The sequence below is a fragment of the Manacus vitellinus genome, unplaced genomic scaffold (genome assembly GCF_001715985.3).
Source record: "Manacus vitellinus isolate BGI_N305 unplaced genomic scaffold, ASM171598v3 scaffold_1_pilon, whole genome shotgun sequence".
NCBI lineage: Eukaryota > Metazoa > Chordata > Aves > Passeriformes > Pipridae > Manacus > Manacus vitellinus.
This window is the reverse complement of record NW_021939396.1, coordinates 48,813,987-48,835,387: the sequence shown is the minus strand read 5'-3', so window position 1 is coordinate 48,835,387 and position 21,401 is coordinate 48,813,987. Positions and strand designations below refer to the sequence as shown.

Here is a 21,401-nt window from a genome sequence, read left to right as displayed (position 1 = left end):
ATTGCCAGCATAAAGATTTAACAAAGAGGAATGTACACTTTGACATGAAAATATTGCTATTCCATCAGTATTAAAAGAAAACAAAAGCGAGGCATGATGTTGGCTTAAGAATCATAGATGTTCTCTGCTGGCCATGAGGCAACTGTAACAGTCTTCCCTAACCACTTCTTTGGTTAACTACTTACACTAGTCAGATCCCACTTCAGAAACCTGAGATGAAAGACTTCTACAGCTACAGCTGCATTTTTAAAGATGCCAGCACATCCTGCTAGGAGCATTTCAGAACCCTGTGACACTGAACAAAACAGTATGAAAATGAGTTTTTCAACTTGACTTGCAACTGCAAGTAAAATACAATGAACACACCTGCATTTGTAAATGCACAATAGAACTGTTGTTCTTCACAAAAGATTTTGAGGTATTTTATCTATATAGCAATCTTTATTTCAAAATGGCATTTATTACAAAAATGTAAAAATCCAGCTAAACCAGAAATATTGAGATTATTTTCCTGGAGTATCAACTCCAGGGATGTTTGTCCCCATATCCTTTTCCCCACAATATTTTCCCTGCATCCAGTCTGATTACACAGGTGCAAATATGCCTAAATGGCCTGGAATAGATAAATACATTGAGAAAGGCAAAAGCTGTAAAGCTAAATGCATGCAACAAGTTCTATCAGGAATAAACCCTTAAAAATAAACACGAGTGTAGAGATAATCTGCAGGTATGCATGGATTTGCTCAGTCATCCTTGTCTTTTGCTCCATGTTTCAGGATGCGTGTGAACTCGATGTAGTTGAAATTCCCCTTTTTGTCGATGGGTGCCTCTCTGTACAGCTCGTCCACCTCTTCATCCGTGAATCTGTCTCCCATTGTCGTCAGCAGCTCCCGCAGGTAGTCTTCCTGGATGAACCCTGGAAGCAACACATGAAAACATAAGAAGGAGGAATTTTTACATTTATCTGCTAATACACTGGTGATAACTTCTTTCTTTGAATTCTTTCCTTCAATTAAAGATACCTACAGTCTTTGTTTGCCAAATGAAAACAAAGCCATTAAAGACTACTACTAAAACTGCCAGCTAATTACAAGCATTCAATCCAATCAGGCAACTTGGTTTGCCAGGTCTCACTAGTTCAAGTAAAGGCCATTTTATGATTTCCCGGTGGTGTTCCGAAGAATATAAAAATTTGTCAGTATTCATATTGGCCCTCTTTCCCAACAGCAGGGCTATATGCCCAGTAGTACCAAGAGCCTTCTAACAACTCTATATTTTAAAAATTAAAAAGGGGATCCGTTCATTTTGAACATTCCTAATGAAAATCACAAAAAAAAAAAGTCATGGAACTTGACTACCTATGTTCAACAAGTGCATGAAAAAGAGAAGTTTGAAATATTTCAAAAATTTCAATTTGATCTTAAATCAATGACAGAACTCAGGTTTACTAGACTGCAAAGAGTAAGTTTTTGGCACTGCTTATTAAACAAGCAGCCTTGTATAACTTGTGATTGCTTCTATCAGCACTCTTGTGATTCACACAAGATTTTTCTTGTATTCATTTTCTTCTCCCTTGAGTTCAGCTTAACAGAGGGAAGGTGGATACAAGTTGCTGACAGAAAACAAGTTCTTCATAAAAGCACAACAGCTTTGAAAACAAGGATTCCCCGTACAAAGTTGCCTTGAAGCTGAATTTTAGGTTAGGAATAATTTAAGACCCTTGTTCCTCATCAACATCCTTTTTACTTTCTTCTGTCGTGAACAACAGAACTGAACTGACAGAAATTTGGAATTTTTACAGAGATTGAAAAGGATACAGGCATGATTTTTAGTTTGCAGAAATTAAAAGTCTAAGAGTTAAAAAATTCTTCGTGACTTCTACGTACACAAGTATTTACTGTTACAGAAGTAAGTAGAAGTAATACACGTGCACTGTTATTTTATCCACATACCTGTTGCTTCTTCATCAAAGCAAGCAAATGCATTCCTGATTACATCTTCCGGGTCGGTGCCATTTAACTTCTCACCAAACATGGTCAGGAACATCGTGAAGTTTATGGGGCCTGGAGCCTCATTCATCATGGCATCCAGGTATTCATCTGTTGGATTCTTTCCTACAAATAAAGGGATTCATATTCAGCTTAGTTTTCAAACTAAAAGAGTAATGTCAATCGTGCAATACAAATTGAGACACCTCTCATATCCTAAACTCAGGAATTTCCCTTAAACAGCACAAATTGGCTTGGCAAGCATAAACAGCAAAGGGACATTACCAAGGGAGGCGAGCATATCGTGCAAGTCCTCTTTGTCGATGAAGCCATCCCTGTTCTGGTCGATCATGTTGAAGGCCTCCTTGAATTCCTGAATCTGCGACTGATCAAACATCGCAAATACATTGGAAGTGGCGCGCTGAGGGCGCTTCTTGGTGGTCTTCGTCTTTGCCCTTTTGCTGGACATGTTGGCTGTTGGTTCTAAGAAGACAGAAGCATATCCCAGATTTAGCCTTATTAAATCATATCACAAGTCCTTGGGGGAAGGATGGATAAAGGAATATCAAATTCCATGTTGTCAGCAAATACGCCAAAGTACACATTTACTTTGGTATCTCCTGCTCCATTTTCTTTCATTTACATTTCACTTGCTATTAAAGTATAAGGTCTTTCAGGACTCAGCGACTGGAACTGTAGGCCAATAGCAGGTTACATAAAAACTCCAAATCAAATCACAGCTTTTGAAATGAAATCACTCAGTGTTTGTATTGCTGATTCAATACTCCACCTGCATCTTCCACAAATTGAGATGACTACACACTCAGCAGTTTGGGAGGCACTGTTGACCTGCCCTGTAGGAGGATATGGGCTGCTAAACTAGAGTAGTGGTTAAATAAATCAGGCAGTATGCTAAACTAACAATTTAGGAGGGGAAAAAAATTGTATTTTAGGCTCTGAAAAGCATTTGTTAGAACAGCTGCTGTTGAGAGCAAGAAACCACTGACTTGGTGCAGAAGCTCTACATTGCTATTCTCTTACACAGGGGAACACAACACACACACAAATGCCGGTACACTCTTTTTAACTGAATTAATGGCATAATAGGTACGAAAATCTGGAGACCGTTTCTTTTAATTATCAGCCTTTTAAAACATCTGTATATTCTTGCAGAATCTTTAGAATTTTCATGTATCACAAATATACCAATTTCATTGTTTCCCTTGAAGCTGTCAAAGAAATAAACGCGGTGGCTTACATGCTATAACATTAACACACTCAGGGCAGAAGTGAGGCTTTCAAGTTAATGGCATCTATTTAGCTGGGCAGATACATTTAGTGTTCAGCTGTAGTTGGCGGTACAAACCCAAAAAGCTGAGTCATTCACTGAAATGCAAACATGAAGACCTCAACATTGCTTTTGGATAAGTTAAACTTGACATGTTGTTTCCCAAAGTTTGATAACCTCTACTTGCATTAGATAAAAGTAAAGCATAATCCATGCTGCTATAATCCTTTATTATGCCCAAACTGTTATGCAAACTAGATTCCTTCCATCCTTGATTTTGAATTTTACAGGAAGCACCTGCAGCAAGAGCGTGCTGAAAGAGGACAAATTTAAGCTTCACTTTTATCACAAGTGAATCACAAAAATAAGTAATCAAAAAAATAGCAACATTCTGAAATTTACATTAAGTTTTAGTTTTATATCTTAGAAAAAAATATCTGGTCAGACACGCAATGCTAGTCAGAGTCACAGCACAGTTCTGTTTCTCAGACAGCCTCCTCAAAGACAGAATAATTTCTGTTAGACTCCTGCAAAGCAAGACTGAAATCACTAACTGGGATTCAGCCTTAAAAAAAGGGAGCAAAATTAAGCAAAGTAACTCCCTTACATAAGCAACCCAATATTCAGGCAAAAAGCAGTTATTTTGTTTGTTTGTTTTTAACTAAAAGGAAAGATATTTTACCTTGCTTTGTGTCAGATAGCTGACATGCTTTACCGAGCACCTGGATCATAAAAGGAAATTCCATGGTTATGTCCTTCTCTGTCTGTCCACAAAGACAGTTACTGATTTCCCCTGCTAATTCCACACTTTTAAATCCTACGTGCATATACAACGTTGTTGTGACGTACAAAACAAACCATTATGTCCCGAACTAAAAATAGCCTGTGAAATGCAACTGCGCATCATTCAACAACGCAGAAGTTCTCTTCGGTGCACTCGCTAACCACAAGCTATCTGAGATGTCTGGCCTCCATAACAGTTCAACAAATAAATGTGAACTCTTGACATCGAGATATTTATGAAGACAGCTGACAACAAAGGTAATTTGCTTTCAAGCTGCAGCCAAGGGTTGTGCATAAAGTCGGTGGTTTTCTCACCTCAGTAAAAACCCTCCGGCAAGTTCCTGTTAAATGCTGAATTACTGATTAAAAGTTCCACTACCCAAAAATAGAGCCAAACAGTTTAAGTAGCTGTTCTCTGAAATAATTCATAGTTTTTGGGATATGGTCCATTCCAAGTAGACGAAAAAGTTTACTTTGCACATGCTGTAAAGGCAGTGCTTCCAGCAAGCCACAAGCTGCCACTCTCTCACCTAGAACTCAATCTTAAGCAAGAGGACGTAACAGAGACAGGCTGCCAACACGTTCTTCTTAATTCTGTTCAGAAGATTGCTGTATCAGAATATTGTACTCGAGAAGATGAAAAACTTGACAACGCTTGCATTACTATTTTCTAAGTTTCTGTGAACCAGGCTTGGGAGGCAGCACAACTCCTTCAGTTCCAGAGACCTGTCAGCCTGAATACAGAGAAACATTAAGTCTTACAGGACTGTGGTGCCTTTTAGCACAGGTTTGGTGCAGCTACACTGGAGATGCTGCACTCAGCTCTAGGAAACTCTATTAGAAACAGGGTGGTACAGTGGAACATGTTCAGAAAACCAAAGTCATCAATCCAGTTAGCCAAAGAGATCAATTTATAATTTAAAAGTTCCAAAAGTGTTTACACTTTGTGTTATCTCCGTATATAGCAGTGAATGATGTAATAAGGCAGAACTAACACCATTTGAGTCAAGCACCGGGCCCCCCAATTTTAGAGAAAGTAGAATTTAATCTGATAAATTCACAAGGTATTTAAAAAAACAACAAAAAACACCACCAAAAAGCCCCCCAAACCAACCAACAAACAAAAAAAACACCCAACAAAAAAACCCGCACCTAACTGCACGCTTTTATAATTGAAATAGGGCAAGTGCAGGCTGCAAATGCAATTTCAGTAGAGAAAGAGTGGAAATACTGCACATTAGATAGCACAAGTCATGACACACAGGTTTAGTCTCTGTTGTTTAATATTATGATGCACTGAATGATCTGGTCTGGGCCTTGTTTTGGAAACTGTCCAAGACAATTCTAATGTAAGACCTAATGTAAGACCTTCCCTTAGACTCCTCAGAAGATATTTCTGAAAACTTAACCTCTCTTAAGGAACATTTTCACATATTAAAAGAAAAAAAAAGGTAGTAAAAGCACTGTGCTGCTTTGTGCTGCCTCTGCATTCATTTGCTTCAGTCAAGCAACAGCAGTGGATATCAAACCACAGAAGCACAGAAAGTCATCTTATGGTCCCTTCCTCTGGGAAAGTGATAAACCCTTGGAGAAGACAAAACCAAGCAACTAACGATATTCAACCAGACAATAAGCTGTGAAAATTTACAACCCACTAACACTGCTGCAGGCTGAACCTGTTCAGAGGCAGGGACCAGAAGCTGCACTTTGGAAAACACCCTCACATTTCAACATTGTGAATATTGTAATAACTGTGATGCCTATCACTCAAAATTAAAAAAAAACAAGCCACCACACAATAAATCCCCATAACCCATAGCCAAGAAAGTCTCCACATGAACTAAGGTATAACATCAAACTCAAAAGTCAGCCTCAAAGCTAAAGCCCAAGTTCTGTCCACATAATCCATTACAGCATCACATACAGTCACGCATCCATCACAGTCTGGGTGGTAGCAGGAAGAGATAAAACTAAGGCATTCTGCAGATCTGTGTCAAAGCTCAATAAAGAGCAGATTACACCCTACACTACTGCACCAGTCTTGAAAGCCACCTTAACACACTCCTCACTGTTTCCCAAACCCCTTAGACAGGAGTCACGCTTGCCTCAAAATCCAGCGCCTGTGAGTCAGCCTGCCTGCAACAGAGAAGGCTCAGGGTTATCACTATAACTACCTGAAAGGAGGTTGTTGCCAGATGGGGGTCGGGCTCTTCTCCCAAGGAAAAAGTGACAGGACAGAGGAACACCACCTCAAGCTTCGCCGGGGAGCTTTGGGTTAGAGTTAGGGGAACTTCTTCACAGAAGGGGTGATTAGGCTTTGGAATGGACTGCCCAGGGAAGTGTTGGAATCACTGTCCCTGGAGGTGTTTAAGGAAAGACTGGACGTGGCACTTAGTCCCGTGGTCCAGTTGAAAGGTGGTGTTGGATCATAGGTTGGGCTCGATGATTTCAGAGATCTCTTCCAACCCAACTGATTCTGTGATTCCGCGACCGAGGGACCCACTGCACTGTCCCCAGTGTCTCTGTCGCGGCCGTGTTCATTCCAAACGGTGCGCAGGCGGGCACAGACCGGGGACCTCTCCCGAGACCTCTTCCTCTTCCCAGCGCTGCATCCCCAGCCCAGCCCTTCCCGTGCTCTAACAAAGCCGAGGAAACAGCCGCTGAGGGGCGATGCGACCGGGAGGCAGCCGACCCCTTCCGACAGGGAGCCAAAAAGTATCTTTTAACACCTGTTCCCCGAAACAATGCCCAGGGAGCTCATCCCCGCTGGCGCTGCAGCCCCTGCCCCCTGCCCGGGGCGTCGCGGCCCCCGCCCGCTCACAGGGCATGGGCCGCGGGCCCCCGAGCCGCGGTCGCCCCAGCCCCGGCCAGCAGGGCGGGTCCCCCGAGGAGGAAGCGGCAGCACGAGCGAGCGAGGCCCGAGGGGGCGAGGCGCAAGCGAACCCCTGGCACGGCCAGCGACCCCCCGGCCCTCAGGCGGCCCAGCTCGGCCCTGCCCCAGCCGTCACGTTCCCCCTGGCCCCAGACTCCCGGGTGACCCCCGCTCACCTGGCGGGCGGCGGGAGAGGGTCCCAAGTGCAGCCGCGGCAGGAGCGGCTGGCGCGGCACGTCCGAGAGCGGAGCAGCGCCCCCCACGGGGAGGAAGGAAGCCGTGGGCGAACCATTCGCGCGGGGGGGAGTAGCGCCGAGGTTCGTCGTTCGGCGCCAGGCGCCACGGGCCGGGCAGGGGAGAGGACCCGCGGCGACACGTGCGTTTCGCGTTCCTTCCGAGGGGTCTTCGTCATCTCCGAGAGGAGAAGGTCGGAATCTCGGACCCGGCCCCTGTACGTGTCTCCCCCCTCCCCGGCGCCGCGTTGGTGCAGCGCGGTGCGGTCACCGCATTCCAGGGGCGGGGGGCGGAGGGAGCGCGCTCCTGCCCTTGTAAGGCAACGGCGGGAGTTTCCTGCGCGTAGAGGGGCCGAGCCGTATCTCATCGCCCCTCCCCTTCCCCACCCCCGAGGGGTGGCCGTCGCCTCCGTTCCTGTCCGTCTGTATCCCGTCCTGTCCCCTGCCGGCGCCGTTTCGGGATCCATCGTGGGCTGCGCGTCCCTCCCGCCTTCCAGCGCCGCGGAACTGCCGCTCGCCGGCCTCCTGCACCGCCTTCTTGAGGACCATTTTGCAATTAGGGCTGGCGCTGTCTCAGCTTCCGCTTTCTGACAGGAGCAAGTCTCGTTCCCAGCACTTGTGACTGTTCGTGGCAGCGCGGTGGCGGGAGGGCGCCAGTGACACGGAATCACAGAGCCACAGAATGGGACGGGTTGGAAGGGACCACAGTGGGTCATCTGATCTAACCTGGTCCATCCTAGAGGACATGCCACAGTATTGCGTCCAGTCAGTTTTTGGAGCCTCTCGAGTGAGGGAGACTCCACATCCTCCTTGGGCAATATGTTCCAGTGCACGGTCACCTACACAGTAAGGTTCTGCCTCATATTCAGGTGGAACTTCCTGTGCATCAGTTTCTGCCTATTACCTCTTGTCCTATTACTTGGCACCACCTGAACCCACCCTCTTGATACCTACCTTCAGATACTGACATACGATGTACCCTCTCAGTTGTCCCTTCTCGAGGCTGAACAGGCCCAGTTCCCTCAGACTTTCCTCGTAAGAGATGATGCTCCAATCCCTTGATCATCTTTGTAGCTCTAAGCAGCCCCAACACATGTAAAAGTACATGGTACGGCACTGTCCTGCAGGATGAGGAGGTGCTGTGTTGCAACAGCTGATGGAGCTTGTACATCTGGAAGATTCACAGGATCATGGAATATCCTGAGTTGTAAGGGATCCACAGGGATCAAGGAAGCAAAACTCCAGGCCCTACACAGGACAGCCCCAAGAATCACACCATGTGCCTGAGAGCATTGTCTAAACGCTTCCTGAACTATGGCAGGCTTGGTACTGTGACCTGGGGAGCCTGTTCCAGTGCCCAGCTACCCTCTGGATGAAGAATCTTTTCCTAATATCTAATATTGTTTTTAACAAGTGAATTACTTAACTGCCCTGGGTTCAGAGACGATAAGTAAGAGGAGAGACTTAGATCAGATGTTAGGAAAAAATTCTTTACTATGAGGGTAGTGAGGCACTGGAACATGTTGCCCAGAGAAGTTGTGAATGCCCCATCCCTGGTAGTGTTTAAGGCCAGGTTGGATGGGGCTTTGAGTCACCTGGTCTAGTGGAAGGTGACTCATAGAAGAGCCATTCTATGACTCTGATCTGGCCTGGCTTCCAAAGACAAAGGCCTTGTACCAATTTGCTGTTAGCATGTTACCCTATCTTCAGATAATTTTTACCTGCCTTGCCAATACCAGCAGGGTAATCAGGCATCCAGGGTTCATGGGTATATTCAGTTCTCATAATAATCAAATTCTTTGGGTTGGAAGGTACATTTAAAGATCATCCAGTCCAGCTTCTAAGAAGAGCAAGATTACTCACTTTAGGAATTAGGAAAATTTAGGAAAATTCCTGAAAGGATTTTCCTTTTCTTAAAACAAAGATGAGGACAGTGGGCAGATGAATAGGAATATGGGATGAATAGGAACATCATCCTAAAAACAGTGAACACAGCTCAAAGATATAAAGAACATTATGTAAAAATAGACATCACTGCTGTCTATGTAGCCTAATTTATCACTTTACATCTAGTTCTATTCATATAATTTTTACAGAATTTGCAACTGTACATAAACTCAGTTTTTGAAAACAGTAAGAGATTACCCATATTTCTGACTTTTTTGAGGGAAATAAACTTAACTGAGTGACCAGAAGGTGTAATCCCTGATGGACTCCCCTGGCTGGGGCAAAGAACACAGCTCTGAGGGAACATCTCCTCTACTCAACACCTACAGAGCCAAAAAAAACAATTGCAGTTTTCACTGTCGCTGGTACTGCCAGTGGTATTTTTTACTTATAGGGAAGTGTGATGGTTTCTGTCACATCTTCTGCCTTTCTTTGAGGCACTGGCAGAATGCTGCAGGCTGCCCACTTGAACTAGGTCTGTTGTGTCATAACAGGCAGCAGCTGATGCCAAACACATGAGTTTCTGTTGCAGAGTGGCTACAACATCAAAGCTGAGACAACCTTTGTAAGTGGTCAATAAAACTACGCGATCCCAGGTCAGGGGTAGAAGCTGGAATATTTATTGAACACGTGACACACAATATAAGGGTCTTGGAGGCAGGACATGTTAATGAAGAGGACGGGTTACACTAACTAAGGGATGAATTATGCTAACTAGAGGATTACACAATTCTCTGCTACAGTTACACAAGTGGTTAATATTTTCCCGTAGCGAGGACCACATGGGGGGAAGAGAACAAAGGGCCTTCTACGTCTCTGACAACATCATCACAAAGTCTCTCCATGTCTTGCTGAAAGAGACAGGACAGTCAAACATAGTTAATATTAACGAGTCTTGTGATGAAGCTCCTCAAAGTAAGGAGTTTCTCCCAGCTCCTGATGTCTACAGCCTGCTACATAATTTTATTAGTTCCTTTTCTGCTGATAGTCGAGTTTTGGATTCCAACAAACCTTTCCTCTCATGATCTGGAAATGGGTCATTCCTCATGCCTGTTCTGAATCACTTTTTTCAGTCTTTGTTTCTTATGTTTCTAGAGCCAAGTACTTCCAAGACTGGAGTCAGTGGCAAAATTGATGTGTAATTTATTCAAGTTAGCCTTGATAAGAGCAGAATGGGAATATTTACCTATATTAAATGTATTTTTATCCAACAATTAAATAAATAGTACGATGACAATGATTTCCAAATGTTTTCCTTCAAAAATTGATACAATACTAGCTCAATGTTCATTTTTATGATCTATACTAAAATAATTTTTTAGCTTATCCAAGATTGGAGTACTGAAAATAACAAGCAAAGGCTAAGATATCAGTAAGGAATGTGTAGGAAGACCTGTCAGAATAAATCTTCGTACATGGGATCTATGTCTGAAGAGTCCTGGATATAAGTAGCTGCCAGGTTTAATATTTAACATAATGAGTAATACTTAATATATTGACTAATCACAGAGGACTTTGGCCTATACTCTAAATTACCATAATTGACCTTTTGCATTTTTTTTCCTGAATAATTTCTTATTGGGAAAAGGTAAGCAACCTTTTATTTTGAGAAGTAGGGAGAAACCAAGAGACTCAGTAGATTTCAGGCATCTTTAAGAAATGCAGCAGTAATATTGATTCATGAAGAGCAATCCTGTTTCCAGAAAAAGATAATTAACCAGTTATAAAAAAACATGAGTTGTTTGTAACATTTTTCTTCACTAGCTCTCATTGAACTTCCTTCTGCAGTATGAAAGTGCCATGAGTTCACTTCACCTGAAGCGCAGGTGAGCTAGACAACCATAAATGCTAAAGATGCAGTTTGGGAATGGAGAAGGATTTTCAGTAAGGTAAGTAGTTTTGGAGTCTACCATTGATGGGACTTGGAAGCTTGCACACTTCTAAAACCCCTATGAGCTTCCAATATTTGGACACGTAAGTAACTTTAGAATCTACCTTGGAGTGACTTACCTGCAACTTCCTCAGAGGCCAGAGGTGCCTAAAGGAGGAAGTTTTCCAAGGCTGCTTTTAAACTCAGTCTTGACTGTACCTAGACTTAGGCTAGTCCTTCTGGGTTGGTGACTCCTTTGTATGCATGGATAGTCTCATGGCAGTAAATACAGTATTAATGGAGCAACCAGGCTCCTCTCTTGCCTCGCAGGCAGTCTGCCTGGCAACTCCTCTGTGGTGGCTTGTTTGGGGAAGGATCTACCTTTCTGGGCTCACCTGGTCTCTGGTATTATTGTGGTTTGCATCTTCCATGTCTTTTCATGCTCCATCATTATAAGACTTTCCACTGCTGCTTTCTATACACTGTTTGGGAGCTTCTTCTCACACTCAATACCTTACTGTGAATGTAGATCAGTATTTCCCACATACATAGAATAAAATTTCCCTCCATGGAAATGATAATATTGCAATGCAGGCTGGTAATGGCAGCCTAAAGTGAATTATATCTATCTACCAAGAAGAATCTGCACCCACCAAAATCCTGGCCATATGGAAGTAAAGGGCCACACCTCTTCATCACTGTGTCTTCTGTGAGGATGCCTTTTACTGGGAGAAGGATACCTTGATGAACTTCGTACTTTAATGAAGTTCATGTGTCATACAAATCCCCAAACAACTCAGTGGGACCTGGGGCATTAAAAGAAACAAAAGCAGAGCACTATCCTCGAATAATTTATTTACCTACTCTAACCGTAAGTCAAATTTAGCAATTTGTCTAATGCTTTTCAAGTTATTTTTTTCTGGACCAAAATGATTACCAAAGTAGCTAAATAATAACGATAACAAAGTATAGCAATACCAACAACAATATGTAATAACAATAACAAAGTATAACAAAACAACAACAATAATATAATACTAAAACAACAATAATAATAACAACTTAATACATTTGCAAAAAGGTTGGACATATTTTATGGAATTCAATTATGTAAACAATAGTTTATTAAATAAAATAAACCAAGGAAGCCAGACTATAGTTACATTCTGGGAATCACCACTACTGAGTCAGGAAAGAAGGAATATACTTTGACTAGTTACCAGCTCCAGCAAGCAACACGACTTCCACACTACAGTGAATAATATGAGTTTACGTAAACAGTGCAACTCCTGCTGATTCTAGCATGTGAAAGGTGTGTGCCACACCATGGGCCTGATGGTGGAGTTCATAGGGCATTCCTAGGGTGGGAATATGTCCCTGCACCTCAATGACCTGTGAAGATGTGCCTGTAGAGAAGCCAGAGGTTCTGTTGCTTGCTCACAGTGTGTGCAAGCCAAGCTGCTTTAGCCTTATTGTCCCTTTGCTTCCTCCACAGCTCGGATGTCCCACTCTCAGTTGAAGTAAAGAAACATTTTGAAAATACAAATTGTCATCAATACACTTGAGAACAAGGCAAACAAGAATGTTGTCTAAGCCAAGCCATCTTTCTCCTGCACCAAGAAGCCATAAGTGATAGCAGGTGAAAAAGAGAGAAATGACCAAACTGTCTGAAGTGTTAAAAGAGAGCACTTTGATGGGCTGTCCATACTGAACAACTGTGTCTGTGTACCTAGTTAGCCCTCTGGTATTGCCGAAGAGCAAATAACCATAAAACATTTAAAATTACAGTTATCTTATGGTATGCTGGATGATATCAGGTAATATATTTATCTTTTTTGCTCTTTCCAGAGACTTCTATCTGCAATTTATCACATAGGCTATGTCACTACTTCTACTTGTGGTCAGTACCACAGGAATGTTTTTATTTTGAGCAATGACTTTTTTCTTTTTAATCATGCAAATGAAGGTCTTTCATTTTGTACTGTTACATTGTATCTGAAGTAGATTTGTCCTTCTGTTTTGTGACAAACCCTGGTTCCAATGTTGAATGCAACAAGTCAAGCCATGCACTGGGCTTTGCAAGTACTGGAAGTAAAAGGAATACTGACCCATAAAGTCATAGCATCATTTAGGTTGGAAAAGACCTCTAAGATTGAGTCTAGCCATTAATCCAGCACTGCCAAGTCCACAACTAAACCACACCCCTAACCACTCTTTGCCCTTTCTGTTCTGTGAGTGGGTTGTGCAATAATTAGGGGTGCACAAACTCAACGCAGATGCTCTGTGAGCAGGTCAGGTTGGGGAGCAGCCTGTCCGCTGTGTGGACTCCCAGGCCTCTCTGGCTGGCAGGTGAGTCATCCCTGATTTTTGTAGCAGCGTTCCTTCCTTCATTAAACCCCTGTTGTAATCCTCATTCTGTAATTTATATGTGGTTTGTACTAGAAACGTTTTATTTTTTTTCCAGGGTATTTCTTTCCCTGATTGCTGTGGATGCTGACTGTACTATCTTTAAGATGAAATAGCTGGGATTGTGCCTTGCTCCAGGACGAAGATGCCTACTGCTTCCTTTCTGTGCGATGCTCGCAAACCCTGGGGCAGGGAGGCTGCACGGCGGGCTGAGGGTTCATCCCCCCGGCAGCTCTCTCCTCACCCTGGCTCCAGAAACCCTGACCGGAGCCTCGCAGCTCGCAGCCTCGCAGGTTGATTTACTCCCCCAGATTTCGGAATTCCCACTTTGACCTGGACGCGCTTGTGTCGCTTCAAGGCACTCGGAGCCGGGAGCCGGTCCCGTACCGGCTGTCGCCAGCAAGGGGAGCTCCGTATTTGGATGGGATCCGAAAGACAGGCCAGGGACGGTACTACCATGGCCAGGAGAGGGAGAATGCTGTAAAATGACATTAAATCGATGTGGGGCTTAATCCTGCTGTGGGCTGGAGAAGGAAGGGGAAAGACCAAACAAGCGCCGTGGGCTCCAGGGTGATATTTGTGGCACTCCTGAACTCTGCAAATCATATAATAGAATTATTGAATTATAGAATGATTTGGTTTGGAAGGTATCTTTAAAGTTAGTCATCTAGTTCCAACCTTCCTGCCATAGGAAGGGGCACCTCCCACTAGACCAGGTTGCTCCAAGCCTTGTCCAGCCTGGCCTTAAATACTTCCAGGGATGGAGCATCCACAATTTCTCTGGGCAAACTGCTCCAGTGCCTCACCACCCTCACAAGAAAGAATTTCTTTCCAATATCTAATGTCTTCCTACTATCTACCCCCTTTCAGTTTGAAGCTATTCCCCCTTGTCCTGTCACTACATGCCCTGGTAAAAATTTCCTCTCCAGCTCTCCCCTTTAGGTACTGCTATAGATCTCCTCAGAGCCTTGTCTTCTCTAGGCTGAACGGCCCCAGCTCTCTCAGCCTGTCTTCACTGGAGGAGTGCTCCTGCCCTCTGATTATTTTCTCAAGTCCTCTGAACCTGTTCCAACATGTCCATGTCTCTCCTGTGCTGAGGACCCTACAGCAGAGCCTGGAGCAAGCATGTGCCTGCCTGTAGTGAGGGAAATTGCTGGACATTTTACAAAGTGAGGGTCTACCTTGCTATAGTAGCCCCTCTTTGCTGTTCTTCACTGCTGTTAATCTCTCTTCCCCAATCACCAGAAACTTAAGAGAAGTGTCTTCAAGCACAGATTGCTCCAGAAGCTTTCCTGTGAACTGTGTGTATAACAGCTGTTAAAGCTTTATGAAACTTGACATCAAAGTTTCCCCTATGATGAACCCCTGAGCAGCCTCTCTGGTTTTGGTACAGGCTGGGAATCAGTGTGATCATTTTACAGAAAGCTCAAATATTTTTTTCTGGGAAAAAAACATTTTGTTTTACGGTATTGCAGTCACAGTTAAAGATGTAATAACAGGTACAGCATATAGCAATCAACAACACCCATAGTAAATATGTTTTCAGTTTGTATAAAAAAATTAGTCTCCTTGTTTTCAGCATATGTCCCTGTGTGAGTATGATGAGCCAGAGCTGACCTACCACTCGACTGAGGTTTGAAAACCTTCCTCTGAATCTGGGTTGAATTTAGAACAGGAAGCCAATGAACAAGGCCAGATGCTGCTCACTTGAGCTTTTCCAGTGGGCAGACTTCTTCCCCTCTTCATTAGCAACCCAGCAGAAAGAAAAAAAAATAATTGCTCCACCAGGAATTTCTGGAAGTGATCAGCAGCTGCTGTTGACCCTCTAGCAGTCATTACGCAGCTGCACTTGGTCGTGAGTCCCTGCTGGCATTAGCAGAGGGAAGGGACATATTCCTTCTCTATTTAGTCTGCCAGCTAGTGTGACAGTCCCTAGAGAGCTGGAACGAAAGAGTGAGAATTTACACAGATGCAGGTGGGTAAGCAGAAAATCAGCCCTGCTTCAGGAAGCTACTAACAACTTTTCCAGGATTGTTCTCAGACGTGCTTACAGCTGTGGGCTGAGGATTCAGCTGTCTGCCCATCAGGGCTGTCGGAGCAACACACTCCCTTTCACTCTGAAACCCAAAATGCAGGACTTTTTCATGGATGGGAAATGTAAAGTACTGTGGCACACTCAATAAGAAAGCATTTTTTTTAATGCAGGCAAAATGAGAGAAATCTGATATCAGCTGTAAAAATGTCCACTGTGTGTTTCAGACCTCCAGAAGTAATGACAAATACATGTATTAAAAATGTCAAGGTGTCTCTGACTGGCTTGATGAAAACTGTTTCTTTGTCATATATAGATAAATACGATAAAATACTGGCAAAAATCTTTTAGGTTGATATGTTTCTGGTTCCAAAATATCACCATTTTCCCCCAGTATTGATTTATCACAAAGGTTTTTCACAAAATCCTGTTGGAATCTGAAACTTTCAAGAAGTTCAGCCTCTGCAAGCTAAGTAACCTAAAATTTCAATTCATAAAATGACAGAATGTGAAAATATGCTATAACTATTCAATTTGATCTCTCCCATGTAGATAATTTTAATTTTCGTTGGGCTTTGGCCAGAGGAAAAGTAATGTTTGAATAAATCTCTTTTTTTGCAAAAGAAATGTGGATTAACTTCAATGAACTGCCAGGAGATTATAAATGGTCATCAGATGTGCTCAAGTTTGGACCATCTCGTAGAAAGTAAGACCCATCTAGCTGACAAATGCTTCCCCTCTGTTTTTGCATGTCACTATAAATAGTAAACAAAGATAAGTCTCATATTTTCCGCTGTGCACATTTAGTCCTTGGATTGGTATCAGCTTTATAAAACAGTGAATCACATGAGCTACAGGCTCCATATGCTTTTAACTTTATCGAATAACTTTGAGTATTGTGGATCCCTATCGCTGTTCTAATTATTCCTACAAAGATTATGCTGTTATCTATAGGAATGTTTCTAATTAGTCCAAAGAATATGTGTCTATAGAGATGATAATTTTGGAGGCTGTCTCCCTTGCACTATATTTCTCTTGGTAAAGATTAGGAATCATTTCCATTGGGGTTAGCAGAGTAATAGGCCATGCAGAGTAGCACCTCTTGTGATAAAGAGATTGCCATTATGATAGTAGGCATTTTAGGATAATGTACTGTGTATGCCTACCCATAAAAAGTACAGCCCTCTGTGTGTAGTTCTCTAAATAACTCATCTAGCCCAGTTCAACACACGGGGAATGAATGCTAGAGGAACCATGCTTATAAGCAGTTCAGAAGCAGAAAATACCTGAGCAAAAGAGACTTTTCTGCTCTGTCATTGGTTTGCTACCAGCAACAGTGACATCAGGTAGTAAGGACATATGCTGACAATGATTTTTATAATACATTTATTAGAATAATTCAGAGACTTGTGGAAAGAAAAAACCTTAGATGCTGGTATCACTGCATCTTCTTAAACTGGAGCAGCTACTATTAATCACAGAATTATTTGTATTTGAGGACTCTAGAACCAAAGATATTCTGTGACAAAAGAGCAGAATTATTAGTACCAGATCCCAGGTTTCAAATGGCTGCCACACTGTCCATGTAGCACTAGATGAGTGGGAGAAACCCCAGCAAAATAGGATCACCAGACTTTCAGTTATTGCAGAGAATTAGGTTGCAACATCTTCCTTGATCAGCAAAGTCAATACTGGCATTACATATGCGTGGTACCTGCTCTACTGAGCAAACTCTGAGAGAAACCATTTTCAGAATAAGACATAAGGATGCAGCAGCAAATTGATTGTGAGTCAAAAGCTTTAAATACTAAATAATTTGCAAATGTGCTTTGGAAACAGATCTCCATTCAATTGTGCTACACGGAAAGGAGAGGCCAATTACAAAAGAAAATACAGAGGCAATTATGCCTCAGGATTTTAATGTTTGCGAATTTGACTTAGATGACTAGAGTCTGAAACACATTTCCAGTACTATATTCTCTGTTCAGTCTTGCACATATTTATTTAGTTCTTATATTGAATCTTCGTGTTACTCCACCTTCATGGGCAGACTGAAAAGATGGAGATCACAGTGTAAAAAAGGCAGGGAAAGTATAACCCCACTGTGCTCAGACTAGTGCCAATGCCGTTCCCTGAAACTGTTCAGATTTGTCAGCCCTCCATCTGCCTGTCCAAGTTGGGACAATGGTGAATGAATCTTTAATTTCCCATGAGCTCTAAGTCCACTGTTATTAAAAGATGGCTATTAATTGAGTGTATGTGCAGTTCACCCAGAGAGTGCTGTTCACAAACTCCCTGAGTGCCACATCTTGAATAGTAATGCCCAAATGTATAGTCTTTCTTCCTCAAAGTGTTTTGGGATTCTCAAGATGTGTTTTTCCCAGATAATCACTTTTCTTAAGCAAAATTATTTCAATTCCAAATTCAGTTTGACATTACAAGCTTGTTTTAAGAACTTGTGCTGGGAAGGGACTGAAACCAAACAACTTTGTGAATTGCACAACTGGTTTCTGTTTGCTCATTACTTTAAAATCATTTTCAGTGAAATGATATTATGCTTGTATCTGACACTTGAAAAGAAAAACTAAAAGAACATTGCCATGTTTGCTAGATATTGTGAATATCAATATTGCTTTCAGCAGTTTTCACTGATCTATGCAAATAATCATGTGGTTGTTTAGCTAGTCTGAGTTTACATTCAGAATACTGATCTATTAGTTATACACATAATTTGGAGATGCAGTGCTCTGAAAATTAATGTAATTCAGCCATTTCAGAGAGCTGATTCAAATTTTAAAATACCTATTGTTGCCACAGCTCCACGTTCTCACAGCCTTCAATATCTGTACAACTCAGTGCTTTCAGTGTCAAATAAGGCAAATACAGATTGCTTGTCTCTAACATTGACAGCTGTTATGAATGGCTTTCCCTTATCATTGTCCAGCATGAAGAAGTTAATCTTCCTTCATATGGGTCATTAAACTGCTCCACTTCAGCTTCTGTGGATTTGCATACAGCTCTTTCATAACCTATGGAAACATGATTTCCTTCTTCTCAGGTCCACATCCTTTATTTGAACATGTAGCTGAAAACTTAGTCATGTTCCTGGACATTATATGCTTGCTAATGTTAAATGTTGTGAGCCTTCAGCAATGCAGCACCAATCCTTTCTTCAGCTATGTCCAGAGATCATTCAGATGTCAAGGTTTGACTTTTTAGGAAACATCTTCCCTTCAGTGTCAGCACCCAACTGACTGCAGGGTAATCTGTTCTCGTCAGAAGTTTTGTCCAGCTGCATCTCTCCAAATGCTCCCACTCCAATGATTTAAGCTCTGCCCCTGATTTTCCAGTATAAGGCAAAGTTTGGAAAGCAAAAGATAGGGACATGGGATGGGAGATGGAAAATTGGGCAAGTAGGTTGCAGTGTTAAAGTACCCTTTAAATCAGCTGTCAAAAATCAGCCCTTGAATTGAAGGAAAGCTTTGCAATCACAGTTAGACATTGGAAAGTTGTGCAACAAAGCAAAATTGCTTTGCTTTTTGACATTGATAAACTACGGGCTCTGGGGCTGATTTTGATGCTAACAGTTCTGAACCAGTAATGAGAATAGTAAAATACAGCAGTGTTTAAACTGCAGAGACTTTTAAAACAAATCTGTCATCAGACCTCCAAATGGTCTGTTGTTAGTGTTGCACAACTTTCAGAGTACTGACAACCTGCATTGGGATATCTGGATGAGTTCAAGCACCAGACCATAGAGCCAGAAACATGTTACAGTTTCTTAAAAATGCAAACAAAGAGTCAAAATATGATTCTGGAGGAGAACCCCCAAATTTGTGAGGATCTATGGATGATGCTCCTGTCTCTCAGCTGTTAAAGTAGTCAATGGCTAGCACAGTTTGCTCAGGGCAGTTGTGCAGTCTCATCTCTGAAGTTTTCAAGACCCAACTCAACAAAGCTGTGGACAATCTCACAGCTGACCCTGCTTCGGGCTGGAGGTTCAACAAGGGACCACCTAGGCCCTTTCCAACCTGAATTATTTTGTGATTTTTGTGATTCTTATTGTAGTTCCAAATTACCTTTTAAATGCACTGTACTGTCTGTTGATAGTAATTACTAGAAACTGTTAGCTGAACTAACAGTATGAAAATGAAGATGTATAGCAGTATGCAAATTTCTGCAAACATAAGGCTTATTAGGCAGAAATAATAGCAAATAGAGAGGTGACAGTAAAATTATGGGATGCTTGTCCTCTGCCTGTCACCAGCAATCCTATCTCATGAAAATATATGGCCAATTTCTAAAGTCTTACACATAGGCTTAATTTTTTTCCAAGAGGAATTTTCTCTGCTTAAGCTCAGTAATTACTTTCTTGGCAACTGAAAATTGTTCCAAGTGCATAACTGCAATCCAACAAAATTAATAACCACTCTTTTATTTTACTTCAGACATGCTAACCAGAGTAGTTTAGAAGGCTAGTCCTATGCTGCTGCACACAATTCAGGCTCATTAGAGAGAAGTGTGACTATAAATCACAACTGAAGTACAGCTAGATTTAGAAATTCTGCTGGTGTTTCATTGTTTTAAGCAGTAATTCTCTATGGTGTAAGGAAAATTTAGAAATAATTGTTTTGTGCAGTCAAGCAATGCTAACATCCTGTGAAGACCAAAAAGTTCATGGGAAAAAGAGGAAAAAGAGAAAAAGGGAAAGGAAGAACACAGAATAACAAGACAAAAAGTTCTATAAAAGAGAAGAAATATGAACCAAAGTCTTCTGATTCTTATGCCATGGATACCATGTAGCTGTGATGGTTACAGCTTGGGAAAATTTCCCAGATTCCTGTGGTTTGGTAAAGAGAGCAGTACCTAATTACCAAACAGACTAGCAAAATGAGGGCGTTATGCCACAGACATTGGGTGAATTTTTTCCTTGGAAACCGGAAAAGAACAAGAAGTTAATCACATTCTCATGGTTCATTTTTTTAATCTGGAGAATGATTTTGTCTCAGCCTGCAAGCAATGCTTGACAATTACTCATCTATGAGAGCATCCAGAAGAGTTTGTCCAGTTCATATTCACTAAGTACTTCAGAAAATCCAGTGGCTGCAAGAAGAGGATCCACAGGCATGGAGGAAAGCAGTTTTTCCTTCTGCAAACCATTATATTGCAGATGGGTTTTGTTAAGATTCCACATGAAATTCTTCGTCTGCTAGACTGATCTTTGATGACTTTGAAGACAGGACTATTTATTTAAAATAAATTTAATTTTTATTTGCAATCCTCCTGCCTCTTTTTCATTATGGCAAGAAAATAATTCTTTGTGGGGCAACATTTAGAATTTTTTTTTTAAAAATTCATAACATGGATAAAAAACCTCCCACCCATTTCAAATGGAAAGGGATCCAATTTAAAATATATAAGGAATTACAGCTTAGCTGAGATGTCCATAACAGGTACTACTAGAAAAGTTTTGACACAAGAAAACAAGAACTGATGGAAAATCCAGGCTTATAAATAAAAATTAAATAAAGTAATATTTAAAACATAAACCAACTGAAGATATGAGATACAATGTCTTAATTCTTTTGAAAGCTCATCAGCACATGGAAGATTTTTGACAAATGACTTCAGACAGGAAGCTTGAATCTCGTATCTCTCCAGCTCCCACAGCTCTGCTGTGATTTATGCAAAGCAACAGCAATTATCATCAGAGTCAGGGAAAAAAAGAGAGCGAGAGAATGTTTTCCCTTATCAATTTGCATATTCTGAATAAATCTGTATTACATATGCCTGTCAAATTTACAAGCACATATAAAACCTTTGTGCAGTTTACATACAGAGACTGAGTAGTGACAAAGCGTGTAAAAGATTCAAAGTAGCTGGTGTGAAACAGTACAAAGATTTTTAGTAGAATGATTTTTAGCTCAACTGGACAATGATTTGTTTTCAACATCGATTTCAAATGACTGAAGCACTAAATGA

At 41.8% G+C, this 21,401-nt stretch overlaps 1 protein-coding gene across 1 annotated transcript; it reads right to left on the bottom strand.

Annotated features, from left to right (window-relative positions):
- Positions 1–411: 411 nt before the first annotated feature.
- LOC103759179 (myosin regulatory light chain 2, smooth muscle minor isoform) lies at positions 412–4,118 on the bottom strand. The gene is made up of 4 exons (XM_018081307.1): positions 3,959–4,118; positions 2,274–2,471; positions 1,953–2,114; positions 412–916 (listed from the first exon to the last, which is right to left on the bottom strand). The coding sequence occupies exons 1-4, from the start codon at positions 4,101–4,103 to the stop codon at positions 744–746; spliced, it is 678 nt and encodes a 225-aa protein (XP_017936796.1). The 5' UTR covers positions 4,104–4,118; the 3' UTR covers positions 412–743.
- Between the last annotated feature and the right edge of the window lie 17,283 nt (positions 4,119–21,401).

Bases quoted from the DNA above. Each gene is read 5' to 3' on its own strand.
- LOC103759179 (XM_018081307.1), bottom strand. From the start codon at position 4,103: ATGCACGTAGGATTTAAAAGTGTGGAATTAGCAGGGGAAATCAGTAAC. The intron at 2,472-3,958 runs GTAAAATATCTT...CTGTCTTCTTAG, and splicing joins GCTATCTGACACAAAGCAAG to AACCAACAGCCAACATGTCC. The intron at 2,115-2,273 runs GTAATGTCCCTT...CTTTATTTGTAG, and splicing joins CGATATGCTCGCCTCCCTTG to GAAAGAATCCAACAGATGAA.